Source organism: Mustela putorius, unplaced genomic scaffold, assembly GCF_011764305.1.
Source record: "Mustela putorius furo isolate JIRA1106 unplaced genomic scaffold, ASM1176430v1.1 tig00537227_pilon_pilon_pilon, whole genome shotgun sequence".
Classification (NCBI taxonomy): Eukaryota; Metazoa; Chordata; class Mammalia; order Carnivora; family Mustelidae; genus Mustela; species Mustela putorius.
The window spans coordinates 20,619,332-20,640,833 of record NW_025422368.1 but is presented as its reverse complement, the minus strand read 5'-3'; the positions used below and the strand labels follow the sequence as shown (position 1 = coordinate 20,640,833).

General features: G+C 34.2%; 1 protein-coding gene across 10 annotated transcripts in view; it reads left to right on the top strand.

Annotated features, from left to right (window-relative positions):
* SOX5 (SRY-box transcription factor 5) overlaps positions 1-21,502 on the top strand; it is a 994,837-nt gene that overhangs the window by 618,839 nt on the left and 354,496 nt on the right. For all 10 annotated transcript variants that reach the window (XM_013047547.2, XM_013047548.2, XM_045072864.1 and 7 more), the window contains one exon: positions 17,023-17,254. In XM_013047547.2, the coding sequence (XP_012903001.1) occupies positions 17,023-17,254 (232 nt within the window). The remainder of the gene's footprint in view (positions 1-17,022; positions 17,255-21,502) is intronic.

The window sequence follows — 21,502 nt, the reverse complement described above, 5'->3', positions numbered from 1 at the left end:
AGATAAGGAAGAATAGAACATTATGTGCCCTGAGTGCCTTAGGAATGTGTTGTGATTCTGTACGGTGGTTTTCTTTTAGAACAATCATTAAACATTTGCTTATCATGCTTCCAAAAAGATGATGTTGCAAAGTGTGTGTTAAAAAAAAAAAAAAAAAAAAACAAAACAAAAAAAACTAATGAAAAAAATGTCAGGAGAAGAAAAAAAGAAAAAAAGGACATTGACTTAATGTAGGTCTAACCACAATGTTCCATAAAAGCTTGTATCCAAATAAAAGCAACAGAAATGATAAATATACTTCTAACTTTTTGGAGAAAAAAAATCAGTTTTAAAGCATATATTTAAGTTCCTTCATAAAAAAAGATGTTCCATAATGAAAATGTGATGATATTTGGGTCAGGTCTGGCTCCAAATTCTAGTTCAGTGAGACTTTTATCAAATTATGTAACAGCTCTGAGCCAGTTTCTATAGATAAAATGGAGGCAATAATGTCTACTTTGTAGTTTTAAAAAATGGCTTTATTGATATTATTATACCAAGCCCATTTAGTATATAATTCACTGATTTCTAGTATATTCACAGACTTGTGCAAGTGTCAGCACAATTTAATTTTATAATATTTTCATCACTCTAAAAGCCATCTTGTGTCCATTAGCAGTCCCTTCTCATTCTCTTCCATCCCTACTGCACTCCCTGTCCTAGATGACCATGACCTGCTGTATATACAGATCTGTCTGTCCTTGACATTTCATACCCATGGAATCATATATTGTGTGTCCTTTGTGACTGGCTTCCTTCACTTAGGTTCACCATGTTGCAACATGTAGCAGCATTCATTTTTTAAACCAAACAGTATTGTCTTGCATGGGTATGGCACAGTTTGTTTTTCTGTTCATCAACTGGTAGATGTTTGGGTTGCTTCCACTCCCTTGGCTATTACAAATAACATTGCAATGCATGTTTATGTACAAGATTTTTGTGGACATATGCTTTCATTTCTCTTAGATGTAAACCTGGAAGGGAGAATTGCTGGGCCCTATGATAACTTTGTGTTTAACTATTTAGAAACTTCCCAAGTTTTCCAAAGCAGCAGCACTATTTTACATTCCTACCAGCAATCCAAGATGGCTCTAGTGTCTCTACATCCTCTCCAATCCTTGTTATTATCTGACCTTTCTTATTTTAGCCATTCTAGTGGATGAGAAGAGGTACTTTATTGAGGTTTTGGTTTGCATTTTCCTAATGACTAATGATAGTGGCTATTTCTTGAATATTTATGGGTGATTTCTGCTAACTTTCTTGAGTACATGTCTAATCAGATATTTTGCCCATTTAAAAAGTGGATTGTTGTCTTTTTAGTATAAGAGTTGTACCATAGTTCTTTATAAATTATATATAAATTTATATAAATATGTATGTATATATACACACATGGGTTGTTAGGAGTCTTTGTATATTCTGAATGCAAGTCCCCTATCAAATACATGATTTGCAAGTATTTTTTTCCATTTTTAGTTTTTTTTTTTCACTTTCCTTACAGTATTATGTGCAGTGCAAAACTAATTTTGAGGAAGTTCAATTTATCTATTTTTTTCTTTTGTCACTTTTTTATTTTGGGTGTTGAATCTAAGAATCCATTGTCAAACACAAGGTCATAAAGATTTACTCTTGTTTCCCTTTCAAACATTTATGATTTTAGCTCTTACATTTAAGTCTCTAGTTCAATAGAGAGTTGTTATGATGACAAAAAATACATGCAAAGCATCTAGTTCAGTGATTGGCACATATCAATTAATTAATTGGCACAATTAATGAGAGTCGTTCATACTTCTCTGAAACCCAAGGGAAAAACATATGTCCTAGAAAATGTCTTTAGATGCCTCCCACAATACTATTATTCTTACTGCTTTTTGCAAGGAGATGTAAATAAGAGACATGTATTATCTTGAAAGTATTTCTATAGGTATTTGAATCACTATAAGCCTTTATTAATAAGTCATTTAAAATAATAAGAATGCAAAGAGGTGGAAGAAAAACATGAGATAGGACACGTTTGAGCAGATTTAAGATGCTGCTTCTCATTTAAGTAAAAAATTTATAAACGTGAAGACATGTTGTAGTGTAATTAAAATATTCTCTTTGGAAAGTGTATTGATATTGAGAACATTTGGTCTATATATAGTAATCATTTTACTTAGTATTAGTTTTCTTAAGACATCACAGGATAGTGCTATCTTTAGTGGTTTAGTTTTCTTTTTAGTAATAATGTTTTGGTGGGCCTTGTAAAACTTGGACAGATTATCTGTAAATATTTCTGGGCAGTTCAGTAAGTATTTTAATGAAAGACATGGTGAGAAGGTCATGATGGTAAAAAAGTGAATTTTAAACATCGGTCCCTTTTGCAGTGGGGTATTTTTTTTTTGTCTCTGCATTCTGTTTCTTCTGTATGGTAATTTGACTATGGCACAGGTAGGTGTTGGCTTGATAAACTCTGACATGTTCAGATAGTTTTGTAAGAACGAAATATTTATTAGAAGAAAATGACTTGACTATTTCCAAAACTAGGCTGCTACATGCAGAAAGGTGGAGTATGAAGGACTATCGCTCTAGTACCTGTACCAGCCATGGATACAGGAAGACGTAGGCTCTGAATGCAATGGTAGTTCATAGTTCACTCTAAAGAAAGTACATTTTGTATTTTAAGTATACATTTCACATTGAAGAGAAAAGTATATAGATGGGTAAAAGAATCCTCTTTTACTCCATCGGAAAAAGGATAATCCCTGTAGGTCATTGACAGGGCAGTATAGAAGAAGGCTTCCAGTGCAGCTGCCGCAGGCTTTGGATAAATAGAGGATTTAATAAAATTCAAATATTTGTCCCAACCTCAAAGGACACCCTGAAATAGAACTCACTCTGGAGTTGATATGCTGTCTCCATATAAGTTCTGGTGGCACTTGCACAGGGATTTCCTGGGGCATTTAATGTGTTCCGCTGACTCTCTAACCAGCGCACTTACGGTAGCTCTCTTTGAGTGGGATTTGGCTTCAGTCCTTTATAAATAATGTCAGTGGAGTATGTAAGAATGACAAACTTGAAAGTAGGAAATGCATATTTAAATCTCTGGAACATCTTCCCTACGGTTTGGTGTTCTTGGACACATGAGAACTAGGTTTTGAGAGGATTAATTAGCTCACTCTAAACTTGCCTTCAGACTTCTGGACCCTATCTCACATTGCTACACACTCAGAATGTGCATGTAGCTGACCCTCTTTGAAGTAAGGATTTTATGGAAACATTCTTTAAAATGTTAAGATACATGCTGGGTTTCAATACACATCCCACCTCAATTATATATGCTTTACTGCCTTTTCAAGGAATAGATCATTTTCTGGAGTCCTTAGAAGAAATAACAATCTTGTGATGGAAAGCTGTTGATAATATTTTGGTAAAAAGGAATCCAAAACAAGTAAGCTTATTTAGCCATTAAAAATGTTTTCAGGGAACTGTGTGTGGATAGTTTAATGGAGAGGAAGTCAGTATTTTCGGAAGTCTTTAAAAGATCTTGCCTCCATAAACATAAAATCATGATAACAAACAAATAAAATGAAACAAAACAAACAAACAAACAAACACAAGAAGAGGAAGGTAAAGGATGTTGGGGAGGAATCTGTCCCCTTTGGAACACAAAGATCTTTCAGTCACGGGGAATTGGAATAGGGTGTTTGGGTAGTGGAAAAAAAAAAATGTTTTAGCATGTGGTAATGAGGTTAGGGTTAAAAAAAAAAAAAAGCAATGGATGATTACTTTTCTCCACCAAGGCTCCTTTATCCTCATAAGCTCAGACAGTGGTCAGCCAGTAAGACACCCCTCCCTGTTTTATCCATCCCTTAACTATGTTCTTTGACAGAACTGGTTTATACAGCTGGACCTTTGTTAAGCTTCAAGGGAAATACTACGGAACAGCAGAAAATATGGCAGAGCACCTACAAAATTGGTAAATGGTATACATTATTGAAGTGTGAGATTCCAGCTTTAAAGTTTTGATGTTTTTGTTTGTGAGTTTTTCTTTTATGGATTTGTAAAGGGAATACCTTTAAAGTTTTTGTTTTTTTCGTACTGACAGATCTTATGGTGATATAGGTAAATGGATTGTGTTAATCAGTGAAATTTCTTATCAACTATATTTTAATAAACAGAATAGGAAAGAACTCAGCTATATTGCTGACTAAAATTACAATCTAAAATTAGACATTTCTAAGATAGTCTCATAGCATTTTAAAGAACATCTACGTCATATGCCCTAAGCTGTAGAACTGATTAAAAAGAGAAAGTAAACAGGAAAAGTATTTACTTCAGAAAGTTTATCTATATGACAGACCTTAAATTTTTAATGGAAGTTTGATAGTGACATTACTGTTAGACCTGTGTGAAATCTAGTATAAACCTCATAATGAGATCTTTTTATGTCTTCATACCTATCCCACCTGCATAAGAATTTGATGATTTTCTTCTGTACGGTATATACCATATCCTTTGAATTTTTATTTCAGGGGCAAGAAACGGATAGCCTTTAGGTTACTACTGAATAGTTTGTACCCAGTTATAGAAAAGAGCTAATGTTCCTAATCTGTCCACAGCGGCAGTATGAACCATGCTTTTAAAGTTGTTGGGTTTTTTCCCCCCCTCCTAAAAACAACAGGGAATGTGCTAAAACCAGAGAGATTAATGGGGGGAGAAGATAAACAGTTTAGACGTAAAATGAGTTTAGAGGTCAAGCTAGAAAAATAAGAAAGCTTATGGATTTAATTCATATTCATCCAAGCAAAGAAGCTTTGGCATGAAAGGAACCAAGAAGAGGCTCAGCATTCTTATAACATCAACCATAGCTGCATCCCGCTGTTTTGGAGTTTGGGTTGATAGATGCTCATCATCTTTGGCACTGCCCCCTTTTGGACTTTCCATGATTATAATGGCAAATTCTTCATTTAGTCGGGAGGTTCAGAAAATTGGTCTGTGCCTAGGATGCCTGTCCTTCTCATCAGAAGCTGTTTGTCCTAGGAAAAATTTTTGCCCTGTATATATGCTCTTTGCTTCTATTTTGAATATAACATAAATATTTTCCACTTCGTTCATTTTTCAACAGCTGTTGTAGGAACACGCTGTAACCAAATCTGTATGGGGCATGGAAAGAAAGAATCCCCTAAACTGGCCCCGGTTTAGCGGTGTATAAACTTTTCCTTGTCAGGGTTATCTGGATTCCAAAGAGGGTAAGGGTCATAATATTATTCCTCCTTGGACGGCTTAGACAGTCATTCTCAACAAATCTGACACTGACGTTCAGTATTCCTTTTAGCTGTGAGCCTCCTCTCTCATTTCTGCTGGGGAAAAAAAACACACACACACACTATTCTCCAGAGGTTTGCTTTTGAAGGCTTAACTTGCTTGATTTCACAATGACCTTTGAAAACAAAAGAAATTAAAACTAGATTGGTTACTTAATTATTTTTGTCATCATTATTAGATCCTAAATAAATTAAACATGCCACAGATTTTATTTCAAGACATACACCATGCTAAGAATAAGTCACTTTTGATTATGGAACAATTTGCTATTTATTTAGACTTAGCCAGTAATGTGAGAGGGGAGAGAGAGTGTGAGTGGGGGTGGGCACTTTAGGAGGAAGCTCAGATAAGGACATAGGAGGGAGGGAGAGAATGACAGAGGCTCAAAAAAAATACTTAAGGATATTATTTTGGAAAATAAAATTTTGTATCTTATTTTCAGCTCTGCCATAGGGAGATTCTCCTGGGAGGGTCAAAATGACCAAGTCATTAATATAAGTGATACGATATTTTACAAAGAGGGATTAATATCATTAAGCCTAAATAGATATTCTTTCCTAGTTAAAACTATTTTCTTTTTTTTCTTTTTGCATGTGCACCTCACCCGACTAGTGATGTTCGTGAGTGAAAATCTATCTTCTTTCACTGTGATTATTAGGGTGAACTATTTTTATAAGTGATCATAAACACGCCCACATCTATGTGCACGTGTGAACATACATAGACGCTCATATCCTCATGAGAACAACATGAAAAAAATTGAGTGGCATTATTTCAGAAAGCAATAACTAAGAGATTAGTGCTACTCACTATAATAGTAATATGTAGGAATTACATTTCCTTTGGCTTTTTTTTTCCCCTTTACTTTTTATGAGCTAACAATTTGGGAGGAGTTTGCTTCTACTGTTTAAATTTTTTTTTCAAAATATATGAAACTTTCAACCAGTCATTTTGAATTAGACAGTAAATGAGAGTTATTAGCATACAATTATGATTAAGATTGTGCTGTTCAATCTTTAATAGAAAGGTTCCGTAAGAAAAGAAAGACTATTAATTTCTATTAACATATTACTAGACAGTACAAGTCTTCTCCTCCTGACACCTCTTCTTCCTCTCTGTCTCTCTGCTTCTTCCTCTTTCTCTGTCTCTGTCTCTGTCTCTCTCTCCGCCATGCACATGCGCACATGCGTGTGCATGCACACACACACACACACACATAGAGTTGAATTTATGCACAAGACACAGATACTTCTCAAACTTCCCTGAAAGGCCCATTCAAGGACAGAACAATAGAAATAGAATTCATCCTTGTTTCATTACCAATTATTCTAATAGCAGAAAAGATGGTCCCTTTCCAGGGATCCTACAGACAATTTTTAAAGATACTTCTTTAGCAATCTGGAGAATAGATACGCATTTCATGCAATATTCTTTCTATCCAGCTGTCTCTAACCTGAAATTTATACATGTGGCAACCATGTGTCTCAGGAAAGTCTAAAAGGCTTCTGATTTTTTAAACTTTATTTCTTTCACTCAGAAGCACACAACATCTTGTTCAACCACTTGTCCCACTTTTGGTTCGGGAAAGTGTACTCATATTAAATGCAAGTTTTTTTTTTTAATTGTTACTTCTTATTAAACTCTTAATAAAAAGCTTTATAGCATGTATTTGAAGAGAAAAATCCCCAGATTTTTTTCCCTCCAGTCCTCTCTCTGTCCCAGGAACGGAGTATGTAACTCCTCAGTGCTCAGCTTCCAGACTCACAAGGAGCCGAGCATCTGGGGAGACTCAGGAGGTGAGCACTTTCACGCTGACTCAGGGACCAGCCGTATGACTCCAGTCTGGCGCTGTCACGCCTGGTTATGGAAAGGCAAGAACAATGCCTCCCTTGAGAAGGGGGAAAAAAGTCTAGTGCAGTCACAATTTTGATGTAAAATTTAAATCATCCCTCCACATCCTGTGGACTTGGAGCTGTCAGAAAGGGAAAACCCATACTCAAATGGAAAAAGCTTTTTATTCCCTCAAAAAGTATAGCCTTTCTAGCTGTAATAACAAGTTTTAGAACCACAAATCCTAATGCTAGATTATTCAAAGTGATTTAGAAATAATCAGAACAAAAGGACTTTGACACTTTTAACCTGTCGATGGCTGAAGGTTGAATGCTTTTTTTCTATTTGTTTCTGATTAATGAGAAATGTATTGTGATACACAAATTATATAATCCACAACAAATTGCTATTTATGGTTTTGTATTGTTTTCTTCCAAACTTCTGTAATTGGTCATTTTGTCTACAACTTATAAGAAATTCTTCAACATTTAAAACTCTTAATCATTTTTTATGTTTTCTTCAGGTAGTTTTGGTTGAAATTTAGTGTATTTGACAAAAGGATTCTGTGATCAAGTGGTTAGTAACTCAGATTGAGGTTTTTCTATTTTTGAGTCAAGGAAATAAAATTATAATAATTATTAAACAAACCAAAGTTAGGATATTTTTCTAAGTGGAAAGTGCTTATTGTTATATTCTTGAGTTGTAAATCATGAGTAAACTTTCAGTAATGTTTTTCAAAAAAATACAGAAATCTGTAAAAACTTTTACTAGCTCTTCTCTTTATGAAAGTGACTTTGTACTCAGGAATCATAAATGTTCTTGTAACCAGTTTTCCTTCAGTCTTGTCAGACTGAGAATGTACACTGACTTTTCTAACTATTAGGATATTACAGAATGATTACAGTAGAGTTTAATTAAATTTAATACCCTTTCTACCTTTTTATTTATCAGGAGTGCTGTTGTTTTAGGCACTTAGTAAGTGTGGATTAATGTTAAAATAACATAATAAAACATAAAGATGAGAAGTTTCAGCTGACAGAATCCTTTGTTTAGATAAATTTTGGCTTTAGAGCCAAGCTATTAGGTTACTCATAATAAAGCAATCTTTTTATTTAGGAAATTTTCTGAGAGTCTTCATCCAGTGACACATGGTCTAATTTTGGAGTGAATTTTCAGTCATTTGCAATTATTATTGAAATAGAGAAGAAAGTAGAAAAATAATAGAATTTTGAGTTCTGAATCATTGTAGGATGGAATTTTGCTTGTCATAAACTGTTTCTAAATGCTTACCTCTCTTGTTTAGAAAACAAAACAATGCACTTTTAAAGTTTCTTTTATTGCTTACTTTAAGCACATTAATTCAAGCACTTTTGAAATATCCTGTGTCCAACTCATAAAGAGTCACTGATTCCTTTCTGGTACTGTAAAGAATTAAATTCTTATTTCTAAGTCTTCTCTAACTTCTGACTTTAAAAAATTTTTATTTTTCACCTCTTTTGCAAAGAACCCAGTACTGCCTCATTATTTGCTTGTTCTTATTCTTCCCTCCATCTCTGGCTCTTTGGTGGGCTAAGCAAGGCTGGAGAAAGCTATTTAGTAAGGGCGAGAGTCCAGTAAAGAGAAGGGCGAAAAGGTACTGAAGAAGTTATAAGTGGTGCTATTCCTATCAGAAAGAAGGGATGGTATAATGAACTACTTGATATCAGTGCAGAGAACATCTCAGAAACTAACCACAGGACAAGGTATATCCAGGGAACAGCCTTGGTAAAGGCCATTTTGAACCTTCTTGGTGACTAGCATTTTACAGTTTAAACTTTTATGTCTTATACTAAATTTTTTTCTGTAAATTCAAATTCTATTTTAGGACAGAATAATGAATTTATTGTTTAGTAGCTATAGCTTAAAAATTAACTTTTGTTTTTAGATTTCCAGCTTATGGTAAGTCTTGTTGTTTATAAATACTAGTAGAAATGAGTTTCTACTCCGGCAAAATGGATCCTAAGGATTACAAGGGAGTCTAGTCTTATTTATTACTCTGTGTTTTCCGCTTTTACCTTTCTATGAAATCTGTTTTTGTGCTTCCATTTATAGTTTATGCTAGGACCTGATGAACTTGTTCATGCTTCTAAATAACAATATAATGAATGAGGTCTTTGTATGTGGGAAGCAAAGGGTAGAGAAGTATAGAGATTGGCATGTTCTGTATCAGAAACTGATGGCAAAGAGGATTTATAGATAAGAGAAAAAAATTATACAAGTTTGAAATACTGCACAAATAAAAATTCAACTTAAAAGGCTTCTGAATATTACATATGACAGACTTGGTTATAAAATTTACATGGAATGTTCACAAAGTAAACACAAAGCTGACTCTTAGAAAGAAAATAAAGATGTTCAAAATATGTAGGAGGGAAGAAGAAAGAATAAACCATAAAATATGAATAATAATAATTGAAATTCATAGATAAGAGTAACAAAACTTTTTTCTTTAATAAAATGATAATGCTGACATTGTGTAATTCTGTGTTTATAAATCACACAGAAGTGCTGGTTGTTTTACTCATTTGACTGCAAAACCTATCTATTCATGCTAAATGCCCATGTTGATTTCCCTTATTAGATAAGTAACATTCTACTGTGAAAATATCTTTGATAAACAGAGTTTAATTCCTAATCTTGACTAGCTTTCTCCCAACAACCTTAATTACAAAAGAGACCAGACAAGTAAATGTAACTGTCTTGTACAAATAGTCTTATTATTAGAATAACTTGAGGCTCATAACTTCTAGAGAAGAAGTATGACCTGAGGATAGGAAGGATGAACAATTTTTATTTTTTATTTTTTAGTATTCCATATTTATTGTACCCCTTAAGATGCACCCTTTCAAATAGTTTGTATCATTTTTAAAATGATCCTGCTATGCTTAAAATTTAACATGGGGGAGTAAATATTAAAAACAAGTATTTAGGAGAGCAATTAATGGAAGTTATATTAAATAAATGTCATGGTCCAGAATTTTAAAAGTTCATATTCAGAATGTTTATTTTTGTAGAATTGTTTAAAGAATATTTATGCTGCTTCGTTTATCACTTCAACTTCTCTGTCTTTTTTGCTAATCCTTTTTATACACTGCTCCCCCAAAGTAGGATGGACTGCAAGATTTCCTCCCCCTTGCTCTATTTTTTTCCAGTTTTTCCCTTGGAGAGACAATTCTGGGCTTGAGCTGCTGCCTATTATAGTGCAAAGACCAAATAGTGTAACAAAAGATATTTAACCACTTTATGACTCAGTTTCCTATTTTATAAAACAAGAAGAATAGATATACTGACTCAGAGCATTGTCGAAGAAGTCAATGAGAAATAATTACAATTATTGGTGAACTCTCTACTTGGGTTTCAAAGAGCAGACTACCTCAGTTACTTCCACAAGAGTTCTGCATTTTCTGATAACCTGCTATTTCTTTTTTTTTTAATCTTCACAATCAACAAAGATTTATTTCTAAAACTGAATTTTATATTTTCCTCCAAATTGGCCTTTCTTTCTAATTTTTATATTTTTCTTATTAGCAGTATTGTTCTCTAAATTATATAGTCCAGTAATCTCTTTATCTTTGAGTTATCCGCCCTCACTCATTCTCCTTTCCTGGTCCTCACCCTCAACCTTCTATCAGTTACTAATTTCTGAGTGTTTTTCTTCTAAAATACAGTTTTGGTTTTTTTTTTTTTTTTTTTTTTTGATGCTGTTACTCTGTGGCTCACAAACCATCACCAGCTCCCTTCTGCCTTCAGTTTCACTTTCAAATGTTGCTTTACCCATTGAAAAGTGACCGGATTTAACCAGATCGCTGTCTAGCCTTGCCTTATATCCTTATCTCCGTTTTCTTCTCCTATCATCTCTTGCTTTAACTGAACCATTCTCTCCATCCTGTATCATTCTATACATTTCTTTAATTTGTTAATGTCATTTCTGCTGTCTGGAATCCTCTCTTCTTCTTTGTGTCTATTGACATTGGTCCCATCCTTCATTACCCTGTTGAATTCTCATAATTTGTAGGAAGAATTCTCTGATTATTTTAGTGAGATATCATCTCTCAATTGTCTGTCTTTTACAAAAAACCATTTACCTTAAAATATTATTTATTGATTTCTTAATTACATTGTTATCTACAGGCACATGGTAGGCTTTCAATAAATGTTTATCCATTAACGAATGAATGGATGAGTGGATATATGACTTCTATTTCCATCTAAACTGTACTTCCTTAATGGTGAAGCAGAAGGATCTTCATATCTAAGTTTCCTGTTTTCTCCATAACATAAAGATAAATTGCTTGGCACAAAATAGACACTCGTGCAATTCATTTATTTATTCATAGAAAAATACGCTGTGTGCCAACTATGTGCTAGGAATTGTGCTGCCTTGTAATTAATTGTATCTCATTCAGCATAGAAGATTAGACTATTTGGGAGGAAAAGAAAACACAGCACAAGTTGGAAAGACCTTTATCATGCAATCATATCTTTAGCATTAATCTTGGAAAAAATCAGGTGAAATGATCTCAAATAGACCTGTACTTACCAAACTCTTATTATGTTCAAGACATGATGCTTGTCATAGGAAATTCAGGAAATTTAAAAAATTATATTCTTTTCAAGTGTTAGTGTTCTAGTTTTAGACATGATGTACTAGGAAGAAAAAAAAACTGTTGAATGAGTGTCACAGGTTATACTGATGTTCAGTTTTTCATGTGGACTAATAATAAGAGTTGATGATGTAATTTGAGGTGGGGTGAAGTCACTTTAGCTGTGATGGTAAGAGAAAGCTTTGTGGAATAGTTGGAATTTGAGTTTGTTCTTTATAGATTTTTTTTTTTTTACATTTTTAAATACATAACTGTAAACCTTAAGAGAAATAATATCATCATTCCAAAAGAATAACCAGTAGAAGGCACTGCTTCCTAGGACTTTATCTCTGAATTAATCAGTCAAAGGTTAACATATCTAGAGAGGAAAAAAAACTATTACATAAGAAAAGCAATCCCTATTTAAGTCTTCCATTTTATATTCATTCCATATATGAATTCCTTTCACTTTGCATATGCTTTCATTTTTTTAGAATTGCATCAAAGAACATAACCTAAAGCAGTAAATAGGTGATTCCTCAGGAATAGTTCTGGTATTAATTAATAGTGTAGCAGTCTTCCCTAAAGTTACTTCGTGTTAATAGTTTTTTACATACACATTTAAAAAATAACTAAGATTTTTTTTCACGAGTATTTTAAAAACCTAACTTAATCAGGTTTACCAGTTCTTTTACATAGAACTTATTTAAAATGATACTGTTAGCAGTGAGCTGGATTTTCTTTTTTTCTAACAGTATTAAGACATTTTCTAAGAATGCTTGCTCTCTAAGACTAGATCTTACAACTACTCATAATTAGCATAGTAATAAGTTGGTTTTAGATGGTAGCTTTGACGAAACAGGTATTTGTTGGAAAAACAACTATTTTCGGAAAGGGTTTCTTATCTATTCCATGCATATAACTCAGCAAGTCCAGAAACGGTATAGACACAAGCTAGGATTTAGTCCATATTCCTTGATGTCCTTTTTTCCCCACATCAGCTTGAAACTTAAATTTACATTGTACTTTCTAAGACTGTGTCTGCATCTTTACTTGTATCACTTCCTGCATGAAATTACCTCTCCATTTTCCCCAGTTTCCATTTGACCTTCTTCCCCCCCCAAAATCCGCTTAATCAGCCATTCCTGGAAATATTCTAGGATCCCCTGGTCCCCAGGAAGCCCTCAGTTTGCTCAGCTGTAAGGCCAGTCATTTTGCCCTTAACCTGAACTGTCCTTCATTATTATTTCTCCAAGTCTTCTCAACCAGTGGATAAGCTTTCTAATGCAGAGAACTTGAATCACACGTTTTTATTCCCATTAGATAAGTGTCTTGCACTTAGTAAGTGACCAGTAAATGGTTGTTGATGACTTATCAAATTAGACGTGTTTTTGCCCTGAAATTAGACATCAGTTCTTTCAAGATTTTCTTGTCTACACACAAAACTGAGTTAAAGATTCTATTATATCATCATAGCTCCTCAGGTTAGTTTCACACTGGAGTAGATTTATCGGTTTCGTGTCATAGTCTTTGAAGTCTGAGTTTTATTCATTGGCAAGTCTAGCACCTACCACAGGAATGACAAAAATCATCTCTACATGAGCACATGAGCACATGCTGAAGCCTAAATCCTTAGATTATTTCAAGGTAACCTTGCACTTCAACACAGCATGTCATGTAAGCAAGTGCAGGAATTGGAACCCAACATATCCAAGATAAACGATAAATGGAAAGTTGCTGTGATTTCTTCTTCTTATTATTATTATTATATACCTTCCTATATTATTTGTTCTTTTTTTTTCAAGAAGATATAGCAATTGTTAATATGCAAGGGCAAAACAGAATTTCAACATACATAAAGCAAACTTTGACAGAAAGTAGAAACAATAATTCCAATGGTAGAACATTTTTCAGTAGTAAGAAATTTTTTTTAATGCAAATCAAAATATGTCTCAAAACACATGAAAAGGAAAGCAAAATATTTCAAAACCTATGAGATGCAGCAAAAACAGATGTTAGAGTGAAATTTTTGCTATAAATGCTTGTCTTAAGAAAACATTTCAAATAAACAACATTATGTCACAAGGAACTAGAAAAAGAAGAAACTTAGCTGAAATATAGTAGAGGAAGAAAATAACAAAGAAAAATCAGAAACAAATAAAATAGAGACCAGAATAAATAATAATATAGCGCTAAAAACACTGTGTTATTGTTGTTGTTGTTTTTCATGAATGAGACTTCTTCTGTCCAAAATGAAATGGTTTGGTAGATGAAAAAAACTCAAGAATTAACATTATTGGTGATTTGTTATCCATATTTTTAGAAATACTATGAGTTAGACTAAATATCAAGTAGATTGATAGCTCTCTACATAATTTAAGCATTTGCCTTTTTTTCTGATTTAGTAGCCTATTTTTGAACTATGAGCATTTTTACTGCAAAATATTTTTTAATCTTTAAGACCTCTTTTACCTGAATTGTATAAAAATATTCTTAACTCTGGCACATTAAGAACATTCTGTAAGTGTCTGAAAATGGAATTGAAATAATCATGAAATATGTAATTGTTTAGGATCAGGTGCCTTCTGGTATCACGACTTTTCATGTTTATGCTTTTTGCTCCATCGAACGATATATATATAGAAAGAGACAGTGGCATAGAAAGATAATTTAGATATTTAAATGACTAGATCTTTGGAGAAGAGTAGCTGTGTCTTAGCTATTTACCACATCTACCTTCTGTCTATTTTTGGACTTTCAGTTTTCATAATCATTATTAATAATAATATTAATAAAGTAAAAATCAGCCAAAAAATCATGCTTTCTATGAAGGTCATAGAACTGCATTAACTTGGGAAAGGCCAGCTGATCTAGCTTTCTGCTTTAATAACCCAGAGACTAGCTTTTGCCAACAGCCTGGAGTTTTTGGACAGTAAGAGACATAATGTACATAAGACTGAGGGAGACACTGGAATACCAATTAATTAATTTCACCAACAGTGGTAACTCCTACACAGACCATAAATACTATGGCTTGTGTAATAAATGCATAATCTCTTTATAGTCAAAGTACATATAAAACAAGAAATAATTAAAAATCCTTTTATTGATTTACTCTGACAAATCACAAAGGCCTTAAATATTTTAAATCTGTTCCATCAGCCCATTCTCTGCATGGCAGTCAGAAGTTTGCTTGGAGAGCATGAAAGCAGAATTGTATAAGTTAATATTGCTAGTGTGTAGAGCTATTAAATATAGCTTAATTTTCCCACTTGGTGATAGATGTGGTGTTGCCGATGAGACTCGGACTATTACAGCTCCAACCTCTTACTTCCTGTCTCCATACTTGTGAGTATACTTGAAGTAGACCTTAGTCATGAGATCTGAAAAAGTGAAGATACCTGAAATGTGATGACCCTGTCTACTTCGCCTTTAGATGGTGTTTCCTTGGTAGCCACCAGTATTTCCTCCTCTTTGACTGTTCTTTAGCTTATCAAGACTACCTGCTATTAGTATTTCTTTGCTAATAGATCTGATTAGTTTATTGTTAAGTATTACTGGCCAAGGATCATTTCTCTTATCAGGACATTTTGTATTTCATGTTGATTTTACAGCTTAACTCTTAGAAAGTAACCTCTCCTCATCTTGGAATTTTCTGGTTTGGTTTGTTTGTTTTGGGGGGGCAGGTGAGTTAACACTATAGTTTTAAAGCAAACAGCATCTTTTGTTTACTGAGAGTCTGCTCTGTGCTAACTGCTCTACAAGTCATTTTTCATACGGCACACAGTGTATTCTCAAAGAGCATTCCAAGTAGGTACTACATTTTCCTTTAAAGAGGAGTAAACAGAGATGGAGTAAAGCTAAGTCTCACAGCTAGAAAGGAGCAGAATCAGTATGTGAATCTATGTTTGTCTGATTCCAAAGCCCTTATTTTTTTCTACCGTGCTATTATATCTTTAAAAAGTATCTTCAGTGCTTGAATGCACTGTTCTTTTGAAACCTTTCACAGTAGGAATAGTATTATTCAGCAATGATTAGAGACATCTCTTTAGTAGTAAATTTTAAATTTAAAAATCAGCGATATATCTGAAGGAAGTGGTGGGACCGTTAGTACTGTCTTACCTCCTCTCCCACTGGTCTAGAATAAGAATGGATGATTCTGTAAACATTCTTTGTTTGTCGGGCAAAAATAACAACTTTCCCAAGGTCAGATCAAGTTGCAAATACAAAGAGTTTTTTTAATTAAAAATTTTAACTCTATACTACTCCTATGTGAAACTTGTAGTGAAAGGAAAGGGAACTCTCTATTTAACTAAGAATATTTGCCACATATTTTTAACCTATAATAGTATTCTTAGACTCAAATACCAAAACAAATGTTTAATTTTTAAGTGTCTAAGTGCATTTCCTGATAGGCATTAGTTCATCAAAACATAACACCTTCATTTGATTTTTCCCTCTAACTTAAGGGGCAAATAAGCCTGAGAATCCACATCTAAATCCTTCATAGAATTGTGGAAATGAAAACTGAAGTATGTTTATATTTTCACTTTTTTTTAACCATTTTGCATGGTTGATATTAGAAATGAATGGGGAGGTGAGGAAAGAAAAATTCTCAAGTGTTCACAGCAATTGTAAAATTTATTCAGTTCTTAATAAGCTTTAAGCAAATACTGAACTTTTGGTCATGGAGTCTGTGGTTTCTTTATGAGCAATATTTCTACAATTTATAATAATCATTCTTTTAATAAATTGCAAATTCATTTTAATGGCAATCATTCATTTATTTTTGTTTATTTTTTGATGAAAGAAATTTTAGTTCTCTCCCTTCTTTTAACTGCCAACAGTATTTGCTATTCATAGATGTTCTGTCTTCAATAAGGTCTATCAAAGTGTAAAACTAGATGGGTATTTTTTCTTCCCTTTAAAATGGAATGGTCTTTCATTATGCAGTGTTCTTAGGTGAATTCTCTTGTTTAAGAAGCCAGAATACAAGAGAGTGCTATATTAGAGTATTATTCTCACAACAAACAAGCACTGTTCTGTTGCTACCTGCTTGGCCATTGTTTCTGATTGTGAGCGCTTTGCAGTGGTATTTGGATGGTTTCCTGCTCTCTGCCAGCACAAAAAGGCATTTCTGTTACAATGGCCCCTAACCACACAATGACGGCATTAAGGATTTATGTGGAGGTTTCATTATTTTCTCCTCTTTTGTTCCTTCCAGGATGTCTTCCAAGCGACCAGCCTCTCCGTATGGGGAAGCAGATGGAGAGGTAGCCATGGTGACAAGCAGACAGAAAGTGGAAGAAGAGGAGGGTGACGGGCTCCCAGCCTTTCACCTTCCCTTGCATGTGAGTTTTCCCAACAAGCCTCACTCTGAGGAATTTCAGCCAGTTTCTCTGCTGACGCAAGAGACTTGTGGCCATAGGACTCCCACTTCTCAGCACAATACAATGGTAGGTTTCTCATGGGCTCTGGTGCCTACACGTACTCTTTGACCAGTCTACTCCTCTAACAGTTTGGCTTCAATCCTTTGCTTTATAATTATCATCTACTTAACAGCCAGACACAAGATTCACTCCTAACATCTTAGAATTCCTTGCAAGTAAATTGATTCCAGTAGGAAGTACATGATATGCTATTTTACCCCCCAAGAATTTTACTTTTGAGACACAATTTAATTAGGAGAAAACACGTATACATATAAGAATAATGTTCAAGTACTGCATTTAAAGTTTGTCAGCATGACAGTTGGATGTCATAGTATTTCTAATAAGAGGTTTTTCCAGGTAGACTTACAGCGTATTTTGGACATCTCCACCATGATAAATCGTTTTCAATTTTTTACTTTGCCCAGATTGGATTCCAGTATTCCTTTACAGTACTGGGAATATTATAGGAGAATGTATTTCATAGAAACTATAGTTTTTTAATGTGACTGCAATACTTTCTAACTCAGTCTCATTCATATTTTTGTTTTGATAATTCACTAATTACCTGGTACCTCCAATTTCAGAATTTGCTTCTCAGGGTTATTTATCTGCCCCTTCATCCTGGGGTCTGGATCATTGTCATTGCAGAAGATTAGGAAACCGTGGTTTCACGGATGAGGGGGAAGAAGGCAGCATAGCATCTTCAACTGAAGCTTAAAAGTGCACGCATGCACACACACACACACACACTCACTCACTCACTTACTCACCAGTAAGGCTTTTAGGTCCTCCTTAGGAACTTAAGTACACAAAATAAGCATGTTGGCAAAGTTTTAGCTGCCAGTAAAGCCAGGCTCGCCTTTTCAACATGGCTGCTTGGGTAGATGTCGTGGTTTTGTGACCTTCTGCTCTTCTACCTCAAGGATAGGGGGGCGGGCATTAATTGGAACCAGATTATACCAGCAAAAATGTGTCGTCATACCATCTCATAGTTTTAAGATGACTCTAATTCTGTGAAAGGCTTTTTTTTTTTGCTTTCTCTAGAAAATTATTACATACCATAAATGTGCTTGGTATTGAAATATGCCCACTTATGTATGTTATTGCATTACTGTATATAGAATTAAATCAAGAAGAAGAATCAGATATCTCCTAATAACCATGAAATGGTTGCTACTTTTTGTCACTCAGATTCGATTTAAATACTTTTTCAATATTTTAAGCCTCATAGGTCAAAATTTCACTAGTGGATTATTTGTGCCAAGATTTTCCCCCCAAGGATAGTATTTCGGCTAACACCATGTAACACTTATATAGATGTGGCATTTTAATCACATTATGTATATTAACTCATGTAACCTTCACAATAATACGGTGACATGTTATTATTAGTCTCATTTTATAAATGAGGAAACTGAGGCACACAGAGGTTAAGTAGTTTGCTTCCGATCACAGCTGATACAGAGGAGAGCCAGCGTTGTTTACCCAGACATTCTGGCTTTGGAGTCTGTGCTTATAAACACTATAAGTTCTTCACAAGAGCACATGCATATTTTATTGTCTGATTATTACTTTGTTGGCAAGCTTAATTGTACTATCCATAATTCCTGATTAATTTTTTCTCTGCTGTGAGTTTATATTAGTTATGTGCAGTGATACAACTTTTGGGACTCCTCTCATGAAGGTTATACTAGGAAAAGAAAGGTGGGAAATGGTAGCACACAGTTCAACAAGGTAAGGAGATCGGGCTCTCCATTTGGCATTGCGTCCCTGCTAATGCCTTTTCTCTCTCAGTATTTTGACCATTGGCTTCTCTGAGTGAGTGCTTCTTAGTTTGGTTTTCCTGTGACACTACTCTAAGCATAAACACACAAATTTGAAGGAGTGAATATAAACAGTTATAACCAGAGGAATGATGCCAAATTAAAGGAGAGATTATTTTAAGTATACTCAAGGATGGGTATAAGAAAAGTATATTAAATTATGTTCGGTAGTTGGAATGTGGGGATCCTGTGGGGATGTTAGTGAGAAGGAAACTGGTTTGTAAGGGAGAATTCAGTTCAACTAGATACAAACTGTGAATTGCCTACTTTGGACCAAGTTTTTTGTTGTTATTGTCGGGCACTGTGGAAATAGATTTGAACAAAACACAACACCTCCCCTCCAGCAACTTCACCTAGAGCTCACCTAGAGCAGCACCTGAGCCAGGGTCTATGAGATCTCCTGAAAATAATTGGAGAATTCTGTATTATGCATACATGTGAGTAAGATTATAGTTCTCGGGGCACCTGGGTGGCTCAGTGGATTAAGCCTCTGTCTTTGGCCCAGGTCATGATCTCAGGGTTCTGGGATCGAGTCCCACATCAGGCTCTCTGCTCAGTGGAGAGCCTGCTTCCTCCTCTCTCTCTCTGCCTGCCTCTCTGCCTACTTGTTCTCTCTCTCTGTCAAATAAATAAATAAATAAATCTAAAAAAAAAAGATTATAGTTCTCATCAGATTCTCAGACAGATTTCGGGATACTAAATGGTTTAAGTACATTTTAGTGACATGCTGACACTTTCTCTTATATGTGTCCGGTTCGTTTCTAAATATGTTCCTGCCTAAAATATTTCATCCCATCAATTTTTCATCTCTTGGGTAGACAGTTGGAAAAATCTCTCATATGATCTCAGATTTTTAGCCTCTCCTCTTTTGGGTTTTCCTTCCAATATCCACTAGACTTGTTTCCCTCACAACTGAGTTAAATTGTTTACCTCACTTTGGGAACTGTGTGTCCTTGTTCTTATAGGACTTAGTCTAAAACTCTTTGTCTTAGCATAAAACTCTTATAGAGTAGCACCAAACTATGACCTTGGTCTTTTCTCTTGTCATTTCTCACTGTGGACCCACTATTCTTGTCAGGCCAAGTTTTTTGTGCATGTTCAGAAATACACCAGGTGACCTCGGATGACACAGGTTTATTCTTTCCACCTAGAAAATATTCTCTTTTCATATTTTACCTTCCTGGTGAACTGCATATAATTATATATAACTATATTATGTGGTATATTAATATAAAATATTAACATATAATCACTATATATTAATATATAATTAATGTAGAATATATAAAATATATTTGTGTTTCTGATACTTAGCATATAATAGGCAATGTATGATTATTGATTAAATGGCAGAATTCACGAATAATAGTAAATGTGTTTTGGGCAAGGTTGTTACGACTATTCATGGTGAATGTGCTTATTTTCTAGAAATTTAAGAAGTAGAATGTACTAATGTATTGTACTCAGAAAGCGGAAAATATGTCTAATTGGCCTGATATATTCACCTGTTAAGCTCTTTGATATATTTTATTCATTTATCAAAATGATTGAATATATTTATCAAATTGTTATTCAACACAAGTCATTATACTTTTTCTGGATAGTAGGCCATTGTAATATTCACTTAACAGAAACTTTTATTTCAGTAGGAAAATATATTTTCATTCTTTTTTTTTTCTGTTCAGTATCTTTGAAAACAGACACAATGTTTCATGGTCTCTATATCATAGAGTTCAATTTAAGGGAAAAAAAAACAGGTTTCCAGATTTCGTTGCCTATTTATATGTGACATTCATACTCCATTCTTAAATTAAAAAAGGAATGAGAGGTCCACATTTTATATTGCCAATATAGTTTAGAGACAAAGTATAACTGATGAGTAATCCCTGTAAGGCTGGCTGGAAGTTAGAGAGATGCTCTCAGTGTAACATTTAAGTTGGAAAATATTTTCTGAGGATAAAAGTTCTGTACACTTCACAACTGTTGCCGTATAAAGATCTTGAGGAATTAGGGTTGTTTGTTCATATGCAGGATATGCAGGTGTTTGGAACTGGGTCAGATGAAGATGTAATTCTTCCCTTCTGAAGTTTGTTTATTGCCTGAATATTTTGGAGAAATAAATTAAGTTCCTTACTAAAAGTAACTTCCATCAGCTATGCTGATACGAATACTATAATTCTGTTCTAGGAATGCTTTACTCAACTGTTCAGGGTGCATTATAGGTCAACTGTCTTAAGCTATTTAATTTTTAAAAATTGTAAGATTTCTAGCCAATGTAATATTGAGACATAGATAGCTAAAGCACGAAAAAGACTGATTCTGTGGTTTCCTTCTCTGAAGCTCTCATAATCTGGCCAAGCAATGAATGGCAAATTTTGATTCCCATGTAATCTTCAAAAAGGGGAAAGACAAGGTTGTAAAGTTTGGTTTTGACATGAGTGGAAAGGCA